The sequence below is a fragment of the Triturus cristatus genome, chromosome 6 (assembly GCF_964204655.1).
Source record: "Triturus cristatus chromosome 6, aTriCri1.1, whole genome shotgun sequence".
Taxonomy (NCBI): domain Eukaryota; kingdom Metazoa; phylum Chordata; class Amphibia; order Caudata; family Salamandridae; genus Triturus; species Triturus cristatus.
This window is the reverse complement of record NC_140589.1, coordinates 758,281,793-758,303,725: the sequence shown is the minus strand read 5'-3', so window position 1 is coordinate 758,303,725 and position 21,933 is coordinate 758,281,793. Positions and strand designations below refer to the sequence as shown.

The following is a 21,933-nucleotide window of genomic DNA, read 5'->3' as shown; positions in this document are numbered from 1 at the left end:
AAGTTCTGTAGTATTCGGTAAAGGATAATGATCCACCACTACATTTTTGTTAAGTTGTCTCAAATCAATACAGAGACAAAGGTCCCCATTGGGTTTCCATGCAGCCACAACCGGAGCCAACTATTCTGTCTCCAACTTCCTCAATAATGCCCCCTTCTTTTAATTTCAAGATCTTTCTGCATATCTTCCCTGAAAGAGGCACATTTCTCACCTTACAACATACAGGCATGGCATTTTCTTTTTTTATTTAATCTTATGACGGTATCCTTTCAAGCATCCCAAGTCCTCTTAAAAAACATTTGGAAATTCTGCCTTTACCGAACATACAAATTCATCATCACTATTCCTTGTCACAGAATAAACTACTTCTCTAAGTTGAATGGGTGGATCAGCATTTGGATCAAGATAAACTCCCAAGTCACCTTGGTGTATCCAGCTAATTATACTGTCACCTCTCTTGGACACATACCTTTTTCCAGAAACTAATCTATTTTGATATTCTATGAGACCTACAAAATAGCCATGTAATTTGATAGGCTCACCTCCATATGCCAAAGGAATGTCAGGCTTTAATAAAATAATTTTATCTTTTAACTTCTTAACATAAAATTTGTTAGAAACCAAGGTAATTTTAGCGCTAGAGTCAAAAAGAAATCTAGTGGTTTCACCTTCAATCAAGATTTCATCAAAGGGACCCCTATTTGCAATTCTGTTTGCTTTCACCCTGAACCACTATCTGCCCACATTCAAAATCTTCAGAGCTAGATTCAGCTTTACAATCATCATAAATTTCTATTTCCTTAACTTTAGGTTTGCTTTTGCACAATGTTGTGAGATGTCCCTTTTTTCTACATTTTGTTCAAGTTTGATTGAGTGCTGGACACTATCATTGGCAAGATGATCTGCCTTCCCGCACCTATAACATTTTATTTCAGTACAAGAATTTACAACTTCCTTTTTATCTTTACCTAATAACCTTTCACTCTTGTCCTTAACATGTATCTTCAAATCTTTACTGTAATCCTTTTTTATAACAGAAACACATTCAAGAGAATGTACAATTCTTTTTGCTACTGTTAAAACCTCATCTAAAGTGGGCTCATCACGCAGCCAGAGCTCCTCCTTGACCTTTTCTATATTGCATCAGAACATAAATTGATCACGAATCTGCTCATCAGTAAGATTATCAAATTTGCACCAAGAAGCAAGCTTCCTTAGACGAGTCACATACACTTCAATAGTTTCTTCTTCTGCGTGCATACATTTGGCAAACTGGTACCTTTCCAGTATTGTACTAACCTTTGGAAGGTAATGATTACAAAGTTTAAAACAAATTTCGTAATCATTTAAGTCTCTTGCTTCCATAGGAGAGAGATCGGGTAGATGGTCAAAAAACATCTTGCCCCTCTGACCTTAAGCAGTGAAGAAGCAATGACAATTTTCTTTCTGCACTGAGTGAAGGACCGCATACTCTTGCATATCTTTTGAAAAATTTCAATTTTTTCAACTTTATAGGTGGAGAACCAGGAGTAGATAAGAAAAATGGAGCTGCTGTAACATTCTGCATTATGTAAATGTAAAATATCAAATGCATTGGTAATTATAAGCAGAACTTCACAATAACAGCACTTGAATATTCAGCAGACTAATAAATTTCAATTGAAACTTTAAAATTAATAAAAATAAATGTTTCACTAAACATTTGCCTTATTAACAAAACGTACCATCTAGTCAGAATTTCTTCACTGAAATAAGGATCGCGCTGCAGTTCAATCACGCCAATGTAAATTAAGTGTGCGTGTCACTGTGCTGCGGAGAACACACTAATTCTGAACAAACATTAATAGAGAAGTGTGCGTGTCACAGACGTCAAGTGTGCATGCCACTGCGATGTATAAGACACACGCACTGATCAAAACGCTCACTAACAAGTGTGTGTGTCACAGAATTCAAGCGTGTGGGTGCCACTGTCTAGTAGGAGACACGCTGGTTCCTGAATTCAAGTGTGCGTGTCACTGTCTCGCAGGCGACACGCAAGATTACTTCAAATGCACATATATTGACTTACATCAAGAGCGCATAATAGTGAACATGTCAAGGCACCCAATAATAAGTGTCTGTGTCACTTAGTGCACACTGTTTAAAGTGAAACGGAACCACCAGCAAATAGTGTGTGTATCACTGCTGAAGAGTGAACACCAATACATAAAGAGCCACCAGAAAATAGCGATAATTAAAGGGTTGCCAAGCAACTACCAAAATGGTTTCTGCGTCTACGTAAAAGGCGTGCATGCTGACAAAGGACGCTTCAGACGTGCTGGCACAGGACGCTGCAGACGCTGAATTCCACAAGGAATGGCGAAACCCCAAACGCTCGACAATCCAAATGAGGTAAGAGTACCATAACAAGTTTACTTTCAAATGAGGCACGCGCAACAGTTTATTTTCAAAGCAATCTCACGCTGTAATCAAAGGTGGCAAAACTAAGCCCAAAACCTCCAGGAATTTAAGTTAAACAGAGCAAGCCTTCATTGGATCAAATTGCTCAACTTCATCCATGGGAGGATGGGATTCAAAGTGTGAATAATAAATCATTGACCACCACGATTCAGAGTCAATACATAGACATGTAACAAAATCTCTCAAATTCGATGTTAACGATGTCCATGTGAGACCCAACCACCATGATATACTTGTTAGAAGATGTGACCCATTTTTTTCTTTTAAAAATTGAAGTCACGCAGTAACCAGTAGATTGCCCCTTTTTTAAGACTAAGACCAACTTCAAATACAGTTTAAAGTCATAGTAAGAAATGTAGATTTTTACTTCCAGTCCCAAGTATATTCAGTATGATGAAAGAGATAAGAGCTTGCCAGTTGGTGAGATGAGAAAACAGGTTCAAATGAAGGTTTCCCAAAAGAAAAGGTTATCTCTCGCCAATCCTTTGAGTTAGGATCTTCTCCATCCTGCCGACTACGCCAGTGAAGCAATCCTGATAGATAAAATTTAGGAATCAGGAAGGCTGGTTCAATGAAGTTTATTTCAGGAGAAAGACCCCATCCATCAGCAAGCCAGCATCAGCCTCAACTGACAACTTTACATTCTCCACCACAGAACCCCACGACATACTTACAATTCTGTTACACATAACAAAGACATGTCATGAAGGATGGAATACCACACTGTTCACCAACTGCAATGCTAGACTGGGGGAATAGAAAATGTTCTTTCCAAAGTTTTCCAGTCTCTTGGGTTCCCTGTTCGGGGGGTGCGTAAGTTAACGCGCCACGGGATGTGGAAGCTATAACCACAACGCTTTTTGTGTGGGGGGGTAGGAAAGCTGGGTCGCCCAGTGCATGGCGATGGCGGCAGGCAATCATTCTGTTCACAGGAGCCCATGTTCTGGGCTTGGAGCAGACGCCCGGAAGAACATCCATCAAGTCCTCATTGAAAGGCAGCAAGAGTTCTGAGCTGGAAGCACCAGGCTGGCAGGACCTCTGTCAAGCCGTTCGTATCGACTGCCACCGTAGGGAGCTGCAGGTCCAAGGCCTCCACAGCCCTATGCACTACCATAGCGAATGATGCCCCCCTCCTCCGTAGACATGTTAGGGGTAGACAGCATGTCTGAATCTGGGGAGGTGTCCAGGCCACTGGCATCACCCAGTTCCTCATACCAGTCAACGCGCTGGGGTTGCGGGATTTCTAAGGGGTCCTGCTCCCCCTCCCAATACTCCTCATCCATTCCTATCCCTTCAGAATAGGGCTGGTTAAACGGCATAGAACCGTACATTTCCGTCGGCGAACGCCCGACCAGCTCCGTGTCGGAAAGAATGAGGAAGCGCCGCTGGTGGGTTCCGGCTAGAACCTCTGCTGCTGAAGCAACGCCGGGGACGGTCACTGTGGAGGTGCAGTAGAAGGCTGCTGCGCCGGAGCCGAAGGCGCGGAACCCACAGGGCCTTCATCCAAGCCTGCACGCCAAAAGGATCGGGCCGCACAAATATGGTGCACATGACGCCCCAGTACTCCATAAGTTGGTTGGGGGTCCCGGGGGAGGGGGGGGGGGGGGGACTCGAACACCAAGGTTCCTCTGTCTCATCATACAACTGACGTGGCGAAGTCTAAACACGCTTTAACTTCTTGTGCTTTTTGTGATGCCTCTTAGCTGACAACTTGGAAGAAGAGTACTTCGATCCTCCACAGCTGTGCTCGTACCTTCCTCTCGACTGAGACCGGGATCGAGACAGACAGGGTGACTTCTGGGACACTGGTTGCTGGGCTGCAATTTGCTTTAGGGACTGCTTCCTCAAAGCTTTCGGTGCCACCGCCCGGCAATCGGAGCACTACTTCATGTCGTGGTTGCGATCCAGGCACCAGAGACACTAAGTGGGGGTCCGTGACAGACATGTCACAGTGACCGGTGCCGCACGGCTTGAACCGAGGTCTTCTTGCTAGACATTTCTAGCACACCAAAAGTCGTCGAAAAAAAGTGTCAAAAAATGACAGGGGGTAAGCTCTCTTCAACAGATCTGCGCTGGCTGGCGTGGAAAGAAAAGAACTGACGTCAGTGCCCCAGAGTGACGATTTTATTGGCACTGCATACGCCATGACGACTAACGCGACACGGTCATGTGGAATCAACTGACTGCACCTACTGGCGTGCAGGGGTACTGCTAAGAAAACTCGGATCTAGCCTGACCCCTGGAATTCAAAGGTAAGGCATCTGCAGCTGGATGGCTCCATCAGATTCCAAATAATCAAATTATTACCTTGTGCTACGGTCTATACTCCAGCATTATCGATTCCCTAAAGGTTTTATGAGGGCTGATGGCCATAAACTGTATTAGAGTGGTTAATCGTCAGCCCTCATTCAAAGCAAAAAGCCTCGAACGTATCCACTAGATGTTAAACTGGGTGTCATCCAGCTGGGTGTTATCTGCAAATAATAAAAATCTTATTACCAGCCAATCAGGTGACATGGTTTTGCCCGTCCTCTAGATACGTGGCCACATCATTAAGGTATACAGAGAATAGGGTAGGATCAAGGACACACCCTTGTCGGATCCCTTTATGAAAATCTAACCGTTCGGTAAGCAGCCCACCCAGGCCCCATATAACCTGGGTATGTGTCCTGAAGGAGGCGAACCAAATAGTCCAAATGATCGAGCAGGGTCCCATGATTCTTGAGGTCCTCCCACAACGTTCCCGTGGGGACTAAATCAAACGCAGACCAAGTCTACTAAGACCAGATATAGGATGACCTTTTGAATGACTACTGTCTTCCAGTAAATAATTAAAAACCTAAAAATCTGGTTGATAATACTAATCCTTCTAAACCCTGCCTGCAGGGGGCGTGGCCAAGATGGCGGCGAGGTAGGACGCAGAATTCAGAGCTCCTGCACGCCGCCCGCCGAAAACAGCTTCTGAGAGCTCCAGGGAGACCCGTGGCCGTCTGCAGTTCACGGCGAGGGGCTGCCCCAGGGACCCGCTGGCCCGACTGGAGCGGGAGGCGGCCGCAGCTGGCTCCGGCTGGAGACGGAGCTCTGAGAGGCGACCCGGCCTGCGGTGGTCGGTACCCGGCGGAGGCTTCGACAACGCGGAGGCCCTGAGAGAGGCCTACCGAGGCCAGCTACCCCGATACCGGCCTCTGCCTGGGGACCTGAACGCGGGCCGCCCCCGCCGGACGTTGGAAGCTGCGGAGGCCCGGAGTCTTGCTGGCGCTAGAGCGGGACCCCTCTCTGTCCCGGACGATCGACGAGTGGACCGGTCCTGGGGGCTGCCCGGCGCGGGGGTGTGCTGTGCCTGGAGCGCCGGCGGCTGGACGCGGACCGGGACCCGGCTGGAGCACCCTGCTGGCGGGATCCGGACCCAGCGATCTGCTCTCGTGCGAGGCCCTCGACCCCTCCCTGGACCGGCTCGGCGAGACAGGCTGCGACGACTGGGGAGTGTGGAGGCCTGCCTGTTCGCCTTGTGCACGCGGGCTCACGGAGGCTGCCCGGAAGGCGGTGAGTCAAAGAGCGCCGGAGCGGGAGAGAGGTGAGGGGCTGGGGGCCCGGTGGGTGCCCGGACCTGAAACTTTGGGAGGCGCCGCCGGAGGCGAGCCTTGGGGGCTGAGGACACCACCGGAGATCAGCCGGCTAGTGCAATAGACGGTGGGCCACGTTCGGGCGCTGGCCTGCGGGCGCACGTGGCACCCCCCCCCCCGTGGCCTTTGCTGGATGCCGTGCCTACCCGATCGGCACCCCCTCCGAGACCTTGCCTTCAGACCCGCGGGGCGACGGCGGGAGACAGCCTGCTACTAGCCCGGGAGCTTGCCGCTGCTGGACTCCACCTCCCTGCCCTTCCTGCTCCCCGGTGGCGACATCGACGCGCCCCTCGGCGCTGGTCTCTTCGTGGGACACTACGCTATGCCAGTATCCAAGGCGAGGAAATCAAAGCCTCTAAAAGACATATTTGGGCGCCCTCAGCCTGTCCCCGGCAGTCAAGGCGCGGATTCCCAGATGGCGACCCTGCAGCGTTCTCCCAGCGCTGGGGAGGAGCCGGTCACCAAGGCGTTCATGGAGTCCCTCTTCCAGACTCTGCGGGCTGACCTACAGACAGTGAAGGCTGACCTCACCGCAGAGATAAGACATCCGCAGGGATGTGGGGGAGGGAGTGGCGGCGCTAGAGGAGAAGAGCGACGCCACGGTGTCCGACATGAATACGATCCAACAAGAACTCCTCCGCCTGCGGGACCAGCAGCTAGATGTTCAGACACACCTCGAGGACCTGGAGAATAGGTCCCGCAGGCATAACATCCGGATTCGCGGAGTGAAACCCGCGGCCGACAACGCGGACCTCCATGCCTTCGTCGGGGGCCTCTTCCGCCACATCCTAGCGGCGCCGGATGGCGCGGAGATCGTCCTGGACAGAGCACATAGGGTCGGTCCACCCCAGGCGCCCAACAGCCCCCCTGCGGACATACTGGTGTGTGTTCAAGACTTTAAAACCAAAGAAGCTATCCTCGCGAAAGCAAGGACCCTCCATCCCGTCTCTTATATGGGGCACTCCCCGGTGCTCTACCAGGATTTAGCTCTGATCACTTTGCAACGCCGACGACAGTTCCGCCCTGTCACGGACCATCTCCGGCAGCGGAGCATTCCATACTCGTGGGGGCACCCATTCCGCATCATCTTCCGCCTCGATGGCAAACTTCACCAGCTACGTTCGCTCTCCGAGGCCTGCGGAGTGCTGGACTTGGCACCACCGGACGAAGAGGGGGACAATCGAGCTACGGACCCCGAGCCCGGGCCCTCGGCGTCAGGATGGCGGCGACAGGGAGGGCGCAGACAGGGCTGGAAGCCTCACAAAGCAGACATAGCTAAGAGTCAGCGGGACGCTCTGGCCTCGGCGACGGACGCGCTGGCCGGGCTGCCCTCCGGGGCTGAATGAGCGCTGGCCACTTGTAGCTCCACGCACTTGACCCAGGGGTCTCCGGCGGGAGGCGGGCGGCGGAGGGAACCGATACTCCCCCTCTTGGTCACACTATGGTCCCCACACCGACGCCCCCCTGGCTTTGCCAAGGTGACGAACAATCTTACCAGATCAAGACTCTGCTGTTGGGTTTTGTTAATGTTGTTACTCTTGATACATTTGTTTTGCAAGGGGTTTGGGGTTTTTTCTTTTGGTATGGGTTTCCTCGTCCGCTCTCCCATGTTGCACCCCGACAGATGCGGCACAAGGTCTCAGAGGGTTTTAGAGGCCTCCCGCACTTGCTTAGGATAGTTAGCGTCCTTCAGCGATTCCGCCTTGCTCACTGGACCGTAGATGCCACACACCCCCCTTAAAGTTCTTACGCTAAATGTGCAGGGGCTGAATAATCCCGTCAAACGAAAGGCAGTCCTTAGTTATCTGGAACATTCGAAAGCGGACATATGCCTTTTACAGGAAACACACCTACTGGCTAAGGACCACCACAGATTGAAATCCCGAGCCTTCCCAACACAGATGTTTTCCTCTGCCAACTCCAAGACAGCAGGGGTGGCCATTTTGGTTTCCCGCTCTTTCACAGGCAGGGTCTTACACAAGGGGGCGGAGATCAGGGGTCGACTCCTCACCTATCAATTCCTACTGGGGGGGTGACTCTGGATGTTGGTTCCATCTATGCACCTAACGAAGGGCAGATTGCATTCCTCCTCAATGCTCTTGACGATGCAACCGCCGCTTCGGGCCGCTGTCTGCTGTTGGGCGGTGATGCACGCTTAGATTACTTCCTTAGTTCCTCATCACTTCAGGCCCACGAATTGAGCACTGACATCCTACCGGCCTCCCTTTCCGATCATTCCCCTGTTCTGGCCACCTTCCAGCTCCCACCATCCCTGCAGCCTCTCCGACATTGGCGCCTGCGCGACACACTGCTACACCACCCCTCGGTTATCGAACAGCTCCAGAAAGCCATCTCGAACTTCCTCGCTCTCAACGCTAATCCGGATACGACTCTAGCGACACAGTGGTTGGCGCTGAAGGCTGTCCTGAGGGGGGAATTTATAGCCATCTCATCTGCCCAGAATCGCGAACGCAGCCGCAAACGGGCGGAACTTTCCCAGCGCGTCTCAGAGCTTGAACAAATGCATCAGAGAACCGGCGCTTCCCGGGCCTGGCGACAGCTCTGCATAGAAAGGAAGCAGCTTGCTGCCTTGGATCAGGACAGGGCCGAGTTCGCTGCGATCAGGCTCTGACACGCATACTACACGGGAGGGGATAGGTGCGGCAGCCTGCTGGCCAACAAACTGCGGGAGACCAGACAAAAGCAGGGAGTCCGCGAGATCCGGACGTTAGGGGGGGAACCTGTAACTAACGACGCCGATATAGCAGAGGCATTCCGCGATTTCTATGCGGGCCTCTATTCCGGGGAACCCCTGGAGACTCAGGCCTGCGCTGACTACATAGCGGGGGCCCACATGCCTTCCCTGCCTTCTGTGCAGGCGGACCTCTTGGAGAGGGATATCCGGATAGAGGAGGTTGTCTCGGCGATCTCACGCCTTAAGCCGGGTAAATCGCCGGGCCCAGACGGCTACACGGCTGCCTTCTATAAGACCTTTTGTAGCCAAGTAGCCCCTCTCCTGACGAGTTTATTCAACACCTTCGACCAAGCGGGAGCTATCCAGAGTGACATGCTAGAGGCCGCGATAGTCGTTATCCCTAAAGCTGGAAAGGATCGGACGGCTTGCAGCGCGTACAGACCCATCTCCCTGTTAAACATAGACATTAAATTGTACACTAGCATCCTCGCGGCCCGATTGGCGCCGCATATGGCCTACCTGGTTGAACCAGATCAGGCGGGCTTTATTCCACAGCGGCAGACAAGCGACAACACTAAGCGCATCTTGCACCTGATCGAAAAGGCGTCTCGTACGCAAGGAGAATACATGCTCTTGGCCATCGACGCGGAGAAGGCCTTCGACAGGGTGCACTGGCCATACCTCGAGATGGTACTGGGGAGCGCTGGGCTTGGGGAGAAGCTACGTACCAGGATCTTAAATTGCTATCGCTCCCCCATGGCGACGGTCCGGGTGAATGGCTACACTTCCTCCCGCTTCCCCATTGGGAGGGGTACTAGGCAGGGGTGCCCCTTGTCACCCCTCCTGTTCGCGCTCTATATGGAACCTCTGGCTTTAAGGGTGCGGAGGCATCCCCTCATCACGGGGATTAAATTTGGAGGCGACATCCATACCATTAGCCTCTACGCGGATGATATCCTGCTTTCCCTCTCTAACCCGATATCAGCTCTGCGCGCTCTTTTCATCGAACTGTATGGATTTGCGCGGGGATCAGGATTCAAAATCAATTTGGAGAAATCCATAGCACTTAACGTCTCGCTCTCCTCACACACCCTGGCCCAAATCCAGGCAGAGCACACCCTGAGCTGGGCGGCTGCCTCGATCCCCTATTTGGGCATTCACCTAGCCCCGACACTTCAGGCCACCGCGGACCTCAACTACTCTAATCTCCGCTCTCGCATCCGATCAGAACTGCGCAGATGGAAAAACTATACGCTCTCTTGGTTAGGCAGGATTGCGGCCATCAAGATGACGGTCCTCCTGCAGATCTTGTACCTCTTCCAAACTCTTCCCCTCCGCCCACCGTCCGGCTGGATCCAACAGACTCAGTCGGACCTGGCGCGCTTTATCTGGCAGGGCCGTAAGCCACGATTTCGACATGCAGTGGCGACTCTCCCACACCGGAGCGGGGGGGGGGGGGTGTGGGTGCCCGACCTTCAACTATACTACCATGCCGCTCAGCTTCGATACTTAGTGGAATGGCACCAATTGGAATCGGAGAAACACTGGCTGTTTCAAGACCAAGTGGTGGCAGCCAGACCGCTGCAGGGCATCCCCTTCCTTCGTAAGCAGCATAGACCACCCAATCTCTACGCTTCCGGTATCACGAGCACGGTGCTGGACTCATGGGACCGTACTAACCTTGCCCACCGACTGACCTCCTTTCCGTCACCGCTCACCCCAATCTTCGACAATCCAGAGTTTCGCCCTGGCGCGGACGCCCAGGCCTTTCGCGCCTGGCGCTCCTCCTCTTGTAGGTCCCTGGGTTATCTTTTCGATTTTGACGGCATAATCACATTTCAGCAACTCAAGGAGCACTATGGCCTCCCGGAGTCGGAGCGCATGCCATATTTACAAGTCCGACACTGGGCACTCCACCAACAGGTTAGGCCCCAGGCGCAGCGTCTCATGACCCCTTATGAAAAATGGCTGATGACGCGCACGTCCAATAAGAAGATAATCGCTGACCTCTACAAAATGCTTCTGGACTCCACCGCACACACATATAACGCAGGCCGGGCTCGGTGGGAAAGGGACCTGGGCAGATCCTTAAGCCACAAGGAATGGGAAGGTGTCTACTACAGAGCGCGGCACACTGTGTACCACATGGGTCTCACGGAGACTGACCAAAATTGCCACCTACTGGTATTATACGCCAGAGCGCTTGCATCGCTTTGACCCACGTCGGAGCGCGCTGTGTTGGAGGAATTGTGGAGAAGTGGGCACCCTAGTACACATTCTGTGGAGCTGTGCCTGTATACAACCATATTGGTCCCAGGTTCTGGACGAAATTGATCTGCACTTCGAGACAGAGCTACCGCGCTTCCCCGCGTATATTCTTCTAGGCTTGCCCAACCCGTTGACATACCCACTCAAATCCCGGAGGGGTAGGCTGATGGCCATCGCCTTAGGCGCAGCGACACAAAACATACTGATACACTGGCGCTCAGCCCAGCTCCCGACACACTCTGGATGGCTCCAGAGACTCTGGGGGGGTGTTGGGAATGGAGAAACTCACACTCACTTTAGCTGGCAGAGGATCCGAATTCCCAGAGTTGTGGAGGCCCTTCCTCACCCTACTGGTGTCTGAATTCCGTGAGCTGACCTGTCCCCGCTACCTGCGATTACTGCGCCTGGCAGACACGCAGATTCCGAAAACCACTTCCCAGAACCGCCGCAAGCGGCGGCGCTGTTCCCTTAGAGGCTGCCCTCACTTGATCGGTCACAGCGGACGAGGGAAGGGGAGGGGGGGAGGTGTCATTTGGGTATTGTATGGTTTTATTATTTCTATTTTTTTGTCTTCGGTTTCTGTTTACCACCCGTAATTTTGCTAAGCTTGGCAACCCAGTTGCCTCATTGGTATTGTGCCTTCAGACTCAAGGGTGGTTGTTGTTCAATGTCTGTTTGAAATCAATAAAGAGATTTAAACCATAAACCCTGCCTGCAGGGGGAGAGGGCCTGATGGGGCTTAATTCATTATTCCAATTTGCCTAAGATTCACCTTGCAAAGACCTTTTGGGCTACATCTATGAGAATAATCTGCCTGTAATTTAGGGGAGTCCCACTGGCCCATTTTATAGATTAGGACAATTTGAGCCGCCTTCCAACTAGCAGGGAACTCGCACCCTTCAAAACGTAGTTAGATAATGTATTAAAATACATAGCTCAACCCTCAATGTAAGCAAGAAAGATCACCCAGTACACAATCCGCCAGCAGCTTTTCCAGCAGCAATAGCTTTTATTACGCTAGCAGATTCACTCAACTCAAACTTGAGACCCAGAAGAGAAAAGATTCAACATTTAACTGTACGACTCATTCAGCAGTCAACCCCAGCATATAAAGATCAGAAAAGTGAGAATGCCATACCTCAGGAATAAGGAAAGCGACCAAAAACCGTGGGGCTTGCTGGCCTTCGTTGACCACCAACTTCCAAATTTCCTGGTGTGAATGTGCATGTCAGCTTCGTAAATGGTCTCCCATACTTTAGTCTCCCAGTCCTTGCACACTTATGTAGGCCAGCTTATATTAATTTCTTTAGGCTAATATCAATGAGTGTCACCGCTAATAAGGGCTCGGCAAAGCTCATTCTTCCTGTCATCACTGGACTTTTTGTACCAGGTACGCTAATGTTTGAGGGGTGCCAGAGATGTCACAGTGATGCATGAAACACTGCAAGAATTTTTTCCAAATCATCCTTAATCTTTAAAATTTTCAAGTTCCAATTCCGGTCCCTGCCCTTAACAAGGTTGGGATTTTCTAGCTTTAAAATAGCATCCCTAAGGTCCAGGTTAATTACATTTCTGGAACTTAGATGCAGCTACCTTGTCCCACTTGATCCTTCGCCTATCATTTGAGGGCACCAGATTGGAACTTAAAGATACAGGAGCATTATTGAACTGGTTAAATAAGACTTTAAGGGAACAATGGAGAGAGTTATGATCACGGTCAACATTCAAATCAACCAGGTTACCCCAGAGATGTAGAGAGATTAAGAAGCAATCAATTCTGTATGTGCAGCTGGGGCGATTGAAGGTATAAGCACCACGGGGATCAGATACTGTGCGGCCAACATATGCCCCCAGGGCACATAGTAAGGTAAAAGACAGGAGTTGATAAGCAGCACATGTCCAGCGCTTCACTGATTTAGTGTTGAGTATCAGTATCTCCCATTCCTCATCTTCCTCACCAAAAGGGGAGGCATTTCCTGTGGCCAGTGGTTCAGATGTGGTGTTCAAGTCACCAGCAAGGATGACAGTCATGTGAATCATAGGGTAATCTCTGGTAATAGATATGCTCAGAATATCATGTGAAATAAAAGGCAGCAAGAGCATATTTTAACATTAAGGTTCACTTCAGCTCAAATAAGGAGGCCACCAGAAGGGCGCCCCCTTCCTACAGAGCAGGCCGGAATACGATCAGCAATACAGTCCTACCTATATAGTGGGTCAAGGGACCGAATTTCTCAGAGGAGACCAATCAAATTGGTCAATAAAGCTTCCCCAGGCTAACTTGGACCCCAACTTGGACTTAATCCCCACTATATTCCAGGACAGAATGTTAATAGCAGAGGAAGACCTGGAATGAGCATCATCACTTGTCGGTAGGGATGGGAGATCGCTGTTTGGGCACGGACACTCTGGGTCAGGTAAAACAAATCCCTCCAAGTCATGTTGGATGACAGCCATACCATCCACTCAATCATGGATGTGCCCATAGCCTCCAACTGCTTGCAGGGTGTATCCTTCCACTGAGCTAATAAGACAGAGATGGTGGGTTAAGATCAAACCTGATCACTGTACTGTGTAGAAATTCGCAAAGCAATTCTATAGTTACTAAACCTTCCAACAGGGATTTCAACTTCAGCTCTAACCTGATATAGTTATTAGATTGTAAAAATACAGTAACCTGTATAAAAACAAAGACGATAATCTCATTTTGAAACCTTTATAGCATCTGTTCTTTTCAAACACCAGACTTCAAACTTCAATACCACAATCAATGCACTATTCTGCCAAAAAAAAAAAAAAAAGAGAGAAGATTTGCTCCTTCAGTATTTTATGGGCATCGGCCGATGTCTTGTAGATTAATAATTTTTTTAGAGTGATGTTAGAGGTTAATTTACGTTCTGTAACACCTCTGCACAACCCAACTGCACATTCACGAACAGTACTTAAAACAGCCACATTAAAAGATTGCATTTGCCAGCTGTCATGATAATCTTTCTTAAATGTATTAAGTTCAGAAATCAAAATAATTTATAAAAAACCAAAAATAGCACTTTATTTAGTATTTGGGCAAACTTACCTCTATACCAGTGAGATAGAACGCCGACAACAGCCCACCAACAAAACGAATATTTACTTCAAAGACGGAAACCTCAGCATTCTGAAGAAAGAAATGCAAATAATTTACTTCCCTTACAGCATTTTAAAAGCAATTTACTTAGGGTTTTCATATAGAATACAGCTGGCAGCACAAAATGTAATAATTTTTTTAAAAGTAGTTATCCATCATGATATTAATTGTATTCACTTCTAAAGTTTACTACAGAGTAAATCTAAATAATTTAAGTGTTAAAAAAATAGTGCGGTTGTAAGGATTGGTGCATAGGCATGGAAAAAGCAGTACGAGGTCAGATATGCCCCAAAAGAAGATTAAACAAGCATTGGCATAGCCAATAGGTCTCGCTTTTGGGACCTTATAATTATTTAGTTATGCAACTGTTGCATGGCTAAACACTTATAAGGTCCCAAAGGCAAGACCTATTGGCTATGCCAATGCTTGTTATTGCTAGCGATGCCAACACAGAGGAAGGCAAGGCATATGGGTAGCACAACACTGGTTGCATCATTGCATTTTTTGGGGTTTATTGAGGGGCAGAAGGTAACACATTTGGAGGGAGGGGGGCAGAGGGTAACACAGAGGGAGAGACATCGAATCAAGGGCAACAAGGGAGGGCTTAGGGAGGGGCTGGGAGCAAGCACACAGACAACAGAGGGTGGGAAAGGCGGAGGTACACTGAAGACAACAGTGTGGCAGGAGGGGATGGGGCAAGAAGACAGAGCGGAGGGTCGGCGGAAGAAGGAGCATGGTGGGTGGTAAGTATGGGAGGGAGACAGGTAAAAAAATGAAGGTAGATTATGTGTGCTGGCGTGAGGTCTCACACTGACAATTCCTCATCGCGATGGTGATCACTGTAAATGCAAAAGCGATCGCGATGACACACTAAGGATGCGCGGCAGCAGCGGGGGGAGAGGTATGGTGCTGAAGGCTGGCGCAGGATGGCTGGGCGAGAAAGATGGGGAATGCGGGGAGCAGCTGTGCGCGTGCAAGCCATCGTGCACTGTAGCTTGTCGCCAGCACAAAAAGGTGGGTAGCACTTTCTAAAACCACCTACTAAATGTCTCGCCAGACCAGCGCATGCGCTGGGTCAGGCGAGACCTAAAAAATGGATTACACTTAGGGCTACTTGTTAGGACATTTACGTGGGGATACCAGATGAATGTAGGGATTCATATCATGCATTGCCACAGATTTATTGAGATGAAATATATGGAAGGGCAATTGGGGACCAAGTCTTTAGACAATGGCACTTTTGGAACATGAATATGTAAGTTGATGATCCATCTAGGGGCCATGTTAATACAGATAAAACTAGGTTTCATTTTAAATATGATAAAAATGTGTATAGAGTTAAGCAGCGCTCTGACGACGTTTTACACATTCTCACAGGCTGGAGAACAACATTAATGAAATCAGAAGCACTGCCCTGTTTCATCTTGAGGACTGTCAAAATGCAATGAGACATGGGTAAGGTTAGCAGAAAGTATTTTCAGTGTGGTCGCATTCTTATGACGGGAAATGGCTATCCCCCACCTACATTTACATAATCATGATAAACAAATGTTTAGACTGATACCCACAACTGTGCACTACACTAGCAGAGACCATGTTCATGAGATTTCAAACTTTCAGTGAACATTGTATTCATTAAGCAATTTACAATGTTCACAGGCTGCAGAATAATGAGGGGGACAGTTCTTGCTAGTCCTGCAATTCATTTACCCTGTTCCGCAGTAGTCCTTTCCAGATAACCATAATAGCCAACAAAAAAGCTCTAGAAGCTAAAATTGTAAGCAAAACTTTTCATCCTTAACGTTATCTCTGTCACCCATTTTGGGATGAATGAAAAACCAAAAACAAATCAAAAATAATCAAAGACATTACCTTTAACTAGAAATATTTCAGACAGTCTTTGTGGAGAGTTTGGTCTACAGAGAAACAAACCTAAAATGACTTCCTGAAAAAGAATTCTGGGCACCAAGATTCAATGCTTGGAAGAAACACTTTCTAAGGCTTCACATTTGCTCTTTCAGCTATGGGATTTCCAGATATCCCATCTGCCAAAATGAATTTGAGACACTAAACCACCACTGCCTACACCATTAAATCTCCCTTTCAGAAGTACAAACCGGATGGCTTCGTTTCATTCAGCACCAGCCAAACGGAGTGCTACGCGTGACTCAACACAAGATACTAGTGCTGGAATATTACTGGTCTAGGAAACTTTACAGCGATCTTGCAGCCCAACTTAATTAATGTGCGCCACAGAGTCACGTTTACAGAAAAGCTTGCAGGCACCTTGACAACGTTCACCAATCAGCACACCGTCGACAGCACATGTCTATGGATATCACAAAATTGAAGAGACAAGGGATTAAACTTTCTCTGACTCCCTTACCGATTTTTAGTCTCACACGACAGAGAAACAATAAATAGCACAAATAACTTTACTAGACGCTAAACGTGGGAAAATCAACAGATGTCTTAATACTGCCCTCACACACTTGATAGTGTCATGCTTCATCATTGGGCCGCATCATACATCCAGGTGCAGACCAACACCTTGGATGGAGCGCAATTTAAGAGAATGAAGAGTAGTGGTGAGGGTAGAGTATAATAAAGAAAGACAGGACGAAACACAAAAGTGTAACTCAAATCAAAAAGGAAAACAAATCTTCTCCTGGAAGAAGGGACCAAGAGAGGTGCAGATATAGATGTAAAACTGTCTCGAGGTTAACCCACAAATTTTATTATTGTCAACCTCTGGCAGGATTAAAACCAACGGTATGGGGTATTCAGGGAAGGTAACGACCCTTCAATCCCCACTGCAAAAACCAACATGTTTCTGCCAGCTTTTTCTGCGCCCAATCGGGTCACTCTGGCATTCATCAGGGTGTTGGTCCCTATTTTCTGGTCTGTACCCCTAATCGGGTATTCTTGACCTTTTTACTTGGTAAATTAGGGTGTTGCCCCAACGTCACTCTGTCTGGAAATTTCCAAGATGATACACAGTTCTACAACAAGAAAAAACAAAGAGAGGGAAAACACATTGTGATCTCCAGACTCATAGTTTTTCTCATTAGCCTTTACTCTTATTGAATTCCCCATGCGTCTATTTAAGTGATTAATATCCTTCATTGTAGCCTATTCATTTAACAAAACCCTCAACCCGTGCAAGCGGACATCGCCTCACACGTGAACCCTTCAACCAGTGGCGTAAGTGCGAAAAAATTCTTAATCAAGGACCTGCAAGTGTACTCACAGTGCATATACGTCTAGGACAAAGATTTGCCCAACCATTAGTCTCTCTAGAGCCCCAGAGAGTAGAAATCAAACTCTCCTCGCAAATCTATGGTTCAACTGTGCCAATCTTTTCACAAATTCATTGTACTTACAAGAGTCTACGAGTTTTATTCTGAACCCGGGACTGCGGGGGAAGGTGCTCTTGTCGTCACACTCTGGATGTTTTTGCACCATCAGGTAAGAGGAGAGCAAGGTAGACAAAAGACGGGATCGCAGCATCAGTGCAGCCATACTGTCGCAAAAATTCTCCCAGTCGTCTGTCATCACCTCGCACTAATGCGCCTATATTTAACTACAAATATCGTAGAGCAAACTTCACCCCACTGATATCGTCTGCTCCTCTTAAGAGAACACAGCTCAGAGTACCCACGATAGTAACGCTAGGGAAAAGGTAAGAACAATGGAGCCTCCAAGATATTAGAAGATCTGTCTCTATCGAATTCCAAATTCTTAATTAGATTTAGTACCTCCCGGGTATCCTTCAAATACGCAGGCATCTTTCGTCCAATTGTACAAAAGATGCCTGCGTATTTGAAGGATACCCGGGAGGTACTAAATCTCATTAAGAATTTGGAATTCGATAGAGACAGATCTTCTAATTGGGTTGGACATAGAATCTCTATATACAAACATTCCCCAACGAGAGACTGAGGGTGATCGAAAACATTCTTTTTGCAGAAGATTGGGAGTTCCAGACGCCAAGGGCATTCATACTTTGCCTCTTGGAATTGGCACTTACAAAGAACTTTTTTAAATTTGGAGATCAATTTTATTTACAAACCCATGGTACATCCATGGGGAGTTCTTGTGCCCCCAGTCTGGCTTGCCTCTACGTCTCCAAGTTTGAGGAAGAAATAATTTTTCCATCTACCAATCCCTTTCTGAACCATATAAGGGAGTGGCATAGATATATAGATGATGTCCTTATCATTTGGAGGGGAAATAGAGTTTCGGCTGAAACTTTGCACACCTGGCTCAACCAAAGGAATCGGTTTCTTTTTTTTACCGGAACGATTACGGATGATACTCTTTCTTTTCTCGATTTGAATATTAAAGCAGAGGGAGGGACTTTGACCAGCAGTGTTTTCCATAAAGAAACGGATAGAAACAATCTATTATCGTTTCTTAGCTTCCACCCTCGGACTCTGAGGGAAAATATACCCTACGGGCAGTTTCTGCGTCTTCGTAGAAACTGCTCCCATGTGGCGGATTATAAAAAGGAAGCCGAGAATCTCAGTGTAAAACTCAGAAATAGAGATTACCCTGAGGTTGTAATCAAGAAAGCTCAAAAAAGAGCGAGGAACTGTAACAGGGATGTCCTATTGGAAACCAATATAAAAGACAATGGAAAGGAGTATATGTGTGACGACATACAACACAACATCTAACCATCAAAAGAAAATCATACAGAAGAAATGGCAAATTTTGAATTCGAATGGATTGAACCAACCTGTCCCCTTGTTTTCTTTTAAGAAGAGTGCGAGTATCAAGGACATGATCGTGAATACGCGTCCTAGGCCACAGAGGGATGTTGATAATTTGCGAAACCACCACCAATTTTTACCACCAGTGGTAGGTCATTATTCATGTGGCTATTGTAGAGCTTGCCCTGCCTCAATCAATGGAAAAAGCATTGACATTGGTTTAAATAGTCCCTGGGAATTGAGACAACACTCCACATGTAACACAGAAAATGTGATCTATTTACTGAAATGCCCCTGTGAGATGCTGTATGTGGGTATGACAACCCGGAAAGTAAAAACTCGCATTTTGGAGCATATGAGCACTATACGCTGCGGCAAGATCAATACAAAACTCACTGCTCACTTTCTTGAGTATAAACACAATGAGAAAGATCTTAGGTGGTTAGTATTGGATAAACCATTTATTCCACCGAATATGAGCGATATCTCGAGCTTCCTCTTATTGAGAGAATAGAGATGGGTGGAAAGACTGAAAAACAATATGAAGGGATTAAATGATGGGATCCCCTGGTTCCAATTATATGGAATCATGAAACAATGAAGTTGAGAGAGACAGATACTCGACATATCAAGATGGGTTTTAAGTTCTGTGGGAAACGCTAGAGGGAGTTGATTCTGTAAAAACCCTCCGATACATGAAGTGTGCAAGATAATCTGTCTTGCGCATATTATTTATCTCTCAGTTGATTAAACATACGAGCTTGAGCACTATCAAACTTACTTTTCAATTAATTGAGGCTTTGTTCGTATATGCAGGCGAACTTAGTAATGGCCGCCATGATAGGTGCCCCGCATACACAGGTAACAGCTAGGGCCTGTTTCTATGACTATGGAACAGAGAGCAGTCTGGGAAGGATGCGAGCGAGGCTGACAGCAATGTGGTTTCTCACGCATGCTGGCTCCTTATATAGAGGCTACACCAGAAAGACCCGTATCGTCGGAGGACGTACGAGGGGAGATCGGAGACAGTGTCTCTTTGGCGTAGTGAGTACCTATTGTTAGGTGTAGCGGTAAAAATATCTTGGAGGCTCCATTGTTCTTACCTTTTCCCTAGCGTTACTATCGTGGGTACTCTGAGCTGTGTTCTTTTAAGAGGAGCAGACGATATCAGTGGGGTGAAGTTTGCTCTACGATATTTGAAGTTAAATATAGGCGCATTAGTGCGAGGTGATGACAGACGACTGGGAGAATTTTTGCGACAGTATGGCTGCACTGAAGCCGCTATCCCGTCTTTTGTCTACCTTGCTCTCCTCTTACCTGATGGTGCAAAAACATCCAGAGTGTGACGACAAGAGCACCTTCCCCCGCAGTCCCGGGTTCAGAATAAAACTCGTAGACTCTTGTAAGTACAATGAATTTGTGAAAAGATTGGCACAGTTGAACCATAGATTTGCGAGGAGAGTTTGATTTCTACTCTCTGGGGCTCTAGAGAGACTAATGGTTGGGCAAATCTTTGTCCTAGACGTATATGCACTGTGAGTACACTTGCAGGTCCTTGATTAAGAATTTTTTCGCACTTACGCCACTGGTTGAAGGGTTCACGTGTGGGGCGATGTCCGCTTGCACGGGTTGAGGGTTTTGTTAAATGAATAGGCTGCAATGAAGGATATTAATCACTTAAATAGACGCATGGGGAATTCAATAAGAGTAAAGGCTAATGAGAAAAACTATGAGTCTGGAGATCACGATGTGTTTTCCCTCTTTTTGTTTTTTCTGGTTGTAGAACTGTGTATCCTCTTGGAAATTTCCAGACAGTGACGTTGGGGCAACACCCTAATTTACAAAGTAAAACGGTAAAGAATACCCGATTAGGGGTACAGACCAGCAAATAGGGACCAACACCCTGATGAATGCCAGAGTGACCCGATTGGGCGCATAAAAAGCTGGCAGAAACATGTTGGTTTTTGCAGTGGGGATTGAAGGGTCGTTAACTTCCCTGAATACCCCATACCGTTGGTTTTAATCCTGCCAGAGGTTGACAATAATAACATTTGTGGGTTAACCTCGAGACAGTTTTACATCTATTTCTGCACCTCTTGGTCCCTTCTTCCAGGAGAAGATTTGTTTTCCTTTTTGATTTGAGTTACACTTTTGTGTTTCGTCCTGTCTTTCTTTATTATACTCTACCCTCACCACTACTCTTCATCCTCTTAAAAAATTGCGCTCCATCCAAGGTGTTGGTCTGCACCTGGATGTATGATGCGGCCCAATGATGAAGCATGACACTATCAAGCGTGTGAGGGCAGTATTAAGACATGTTGATTTTCCCACGTTTAGCGTCTAGTAAAGTTATTTGTGCTATTTATTGTTTCCCTTTTGACCCACTATGCCACTATAGGCAGGGACCTGCCACAGGCAAATCAGTCTTGGTCCTGCCCAAACAAGAACAGTTTAGCCTGAAGTGTCAGGTCGGGTGCCCCGAAATGAGAACACGAGCAACCTTAGAAGAGCAGTCTGGGTAGTCAAGAAATTGCTCACACAATATATAAAAATAAAATAAATTCTTCGGATATTGTTGAAGGATGTTTTCCTCAATATATAAACAGTTCACTGCTGTGTTTTCACAAGGATCACAATCTTTCACTTTAAGGACTAGCATAAAGAATGGATTCCTCTGATGGCTGGGAATATTTACATCAGTATTGTAAATGTTCTGATTATAGAGATACTGAAAGGCAGTGCGATTATCCGATGGGAAATACATTAGACATGCACAACTGTGTAGGTGGAGTAATTCCCTGAAGAGAAATTCACTTACATGTACAACTATCAATTCAGAGAACAGTAATGGAACTCTATACGACTGACTAAATAGTTACCCTTTCAAGTTTACTCAGGAACATTTTCAGAGGTCTTATACTTCAGTTCCTTTGCCAACAATATAGATATAGCCCAGCTGGGACTTGACATTTCCTACTTTCAATTAGGCATTTAGGCCAATACTCTATAGCTGAAATCAGATTCCACAGCATTTCCTACTAGCCA

At 47.4% G+C, this 21,933-nt stretch overlaps 1 protein-coding gene across 1 annotated transcript in view; it reads right to left on the bottom strand.

The window, feature by feature from the left end:
• Positions 1–21,933, bottom strand: part of MAN1A1 (mannosidase alpha class 1A member 1) — a 466,871-nt gene that overhangs the window by 258,671 nt on the left and 186,267 nt on the right. The window contains exon 4 of the mRNA XM_085611277.1: positions 14,123–14,203. Coding sequence (XP_085467403.1) covers positions 14,123–14,203 — 81 coding nt within the window. The remainder of the gene's footprint in view (positions 1–14,122; positions 14,204–21,933) is intronic.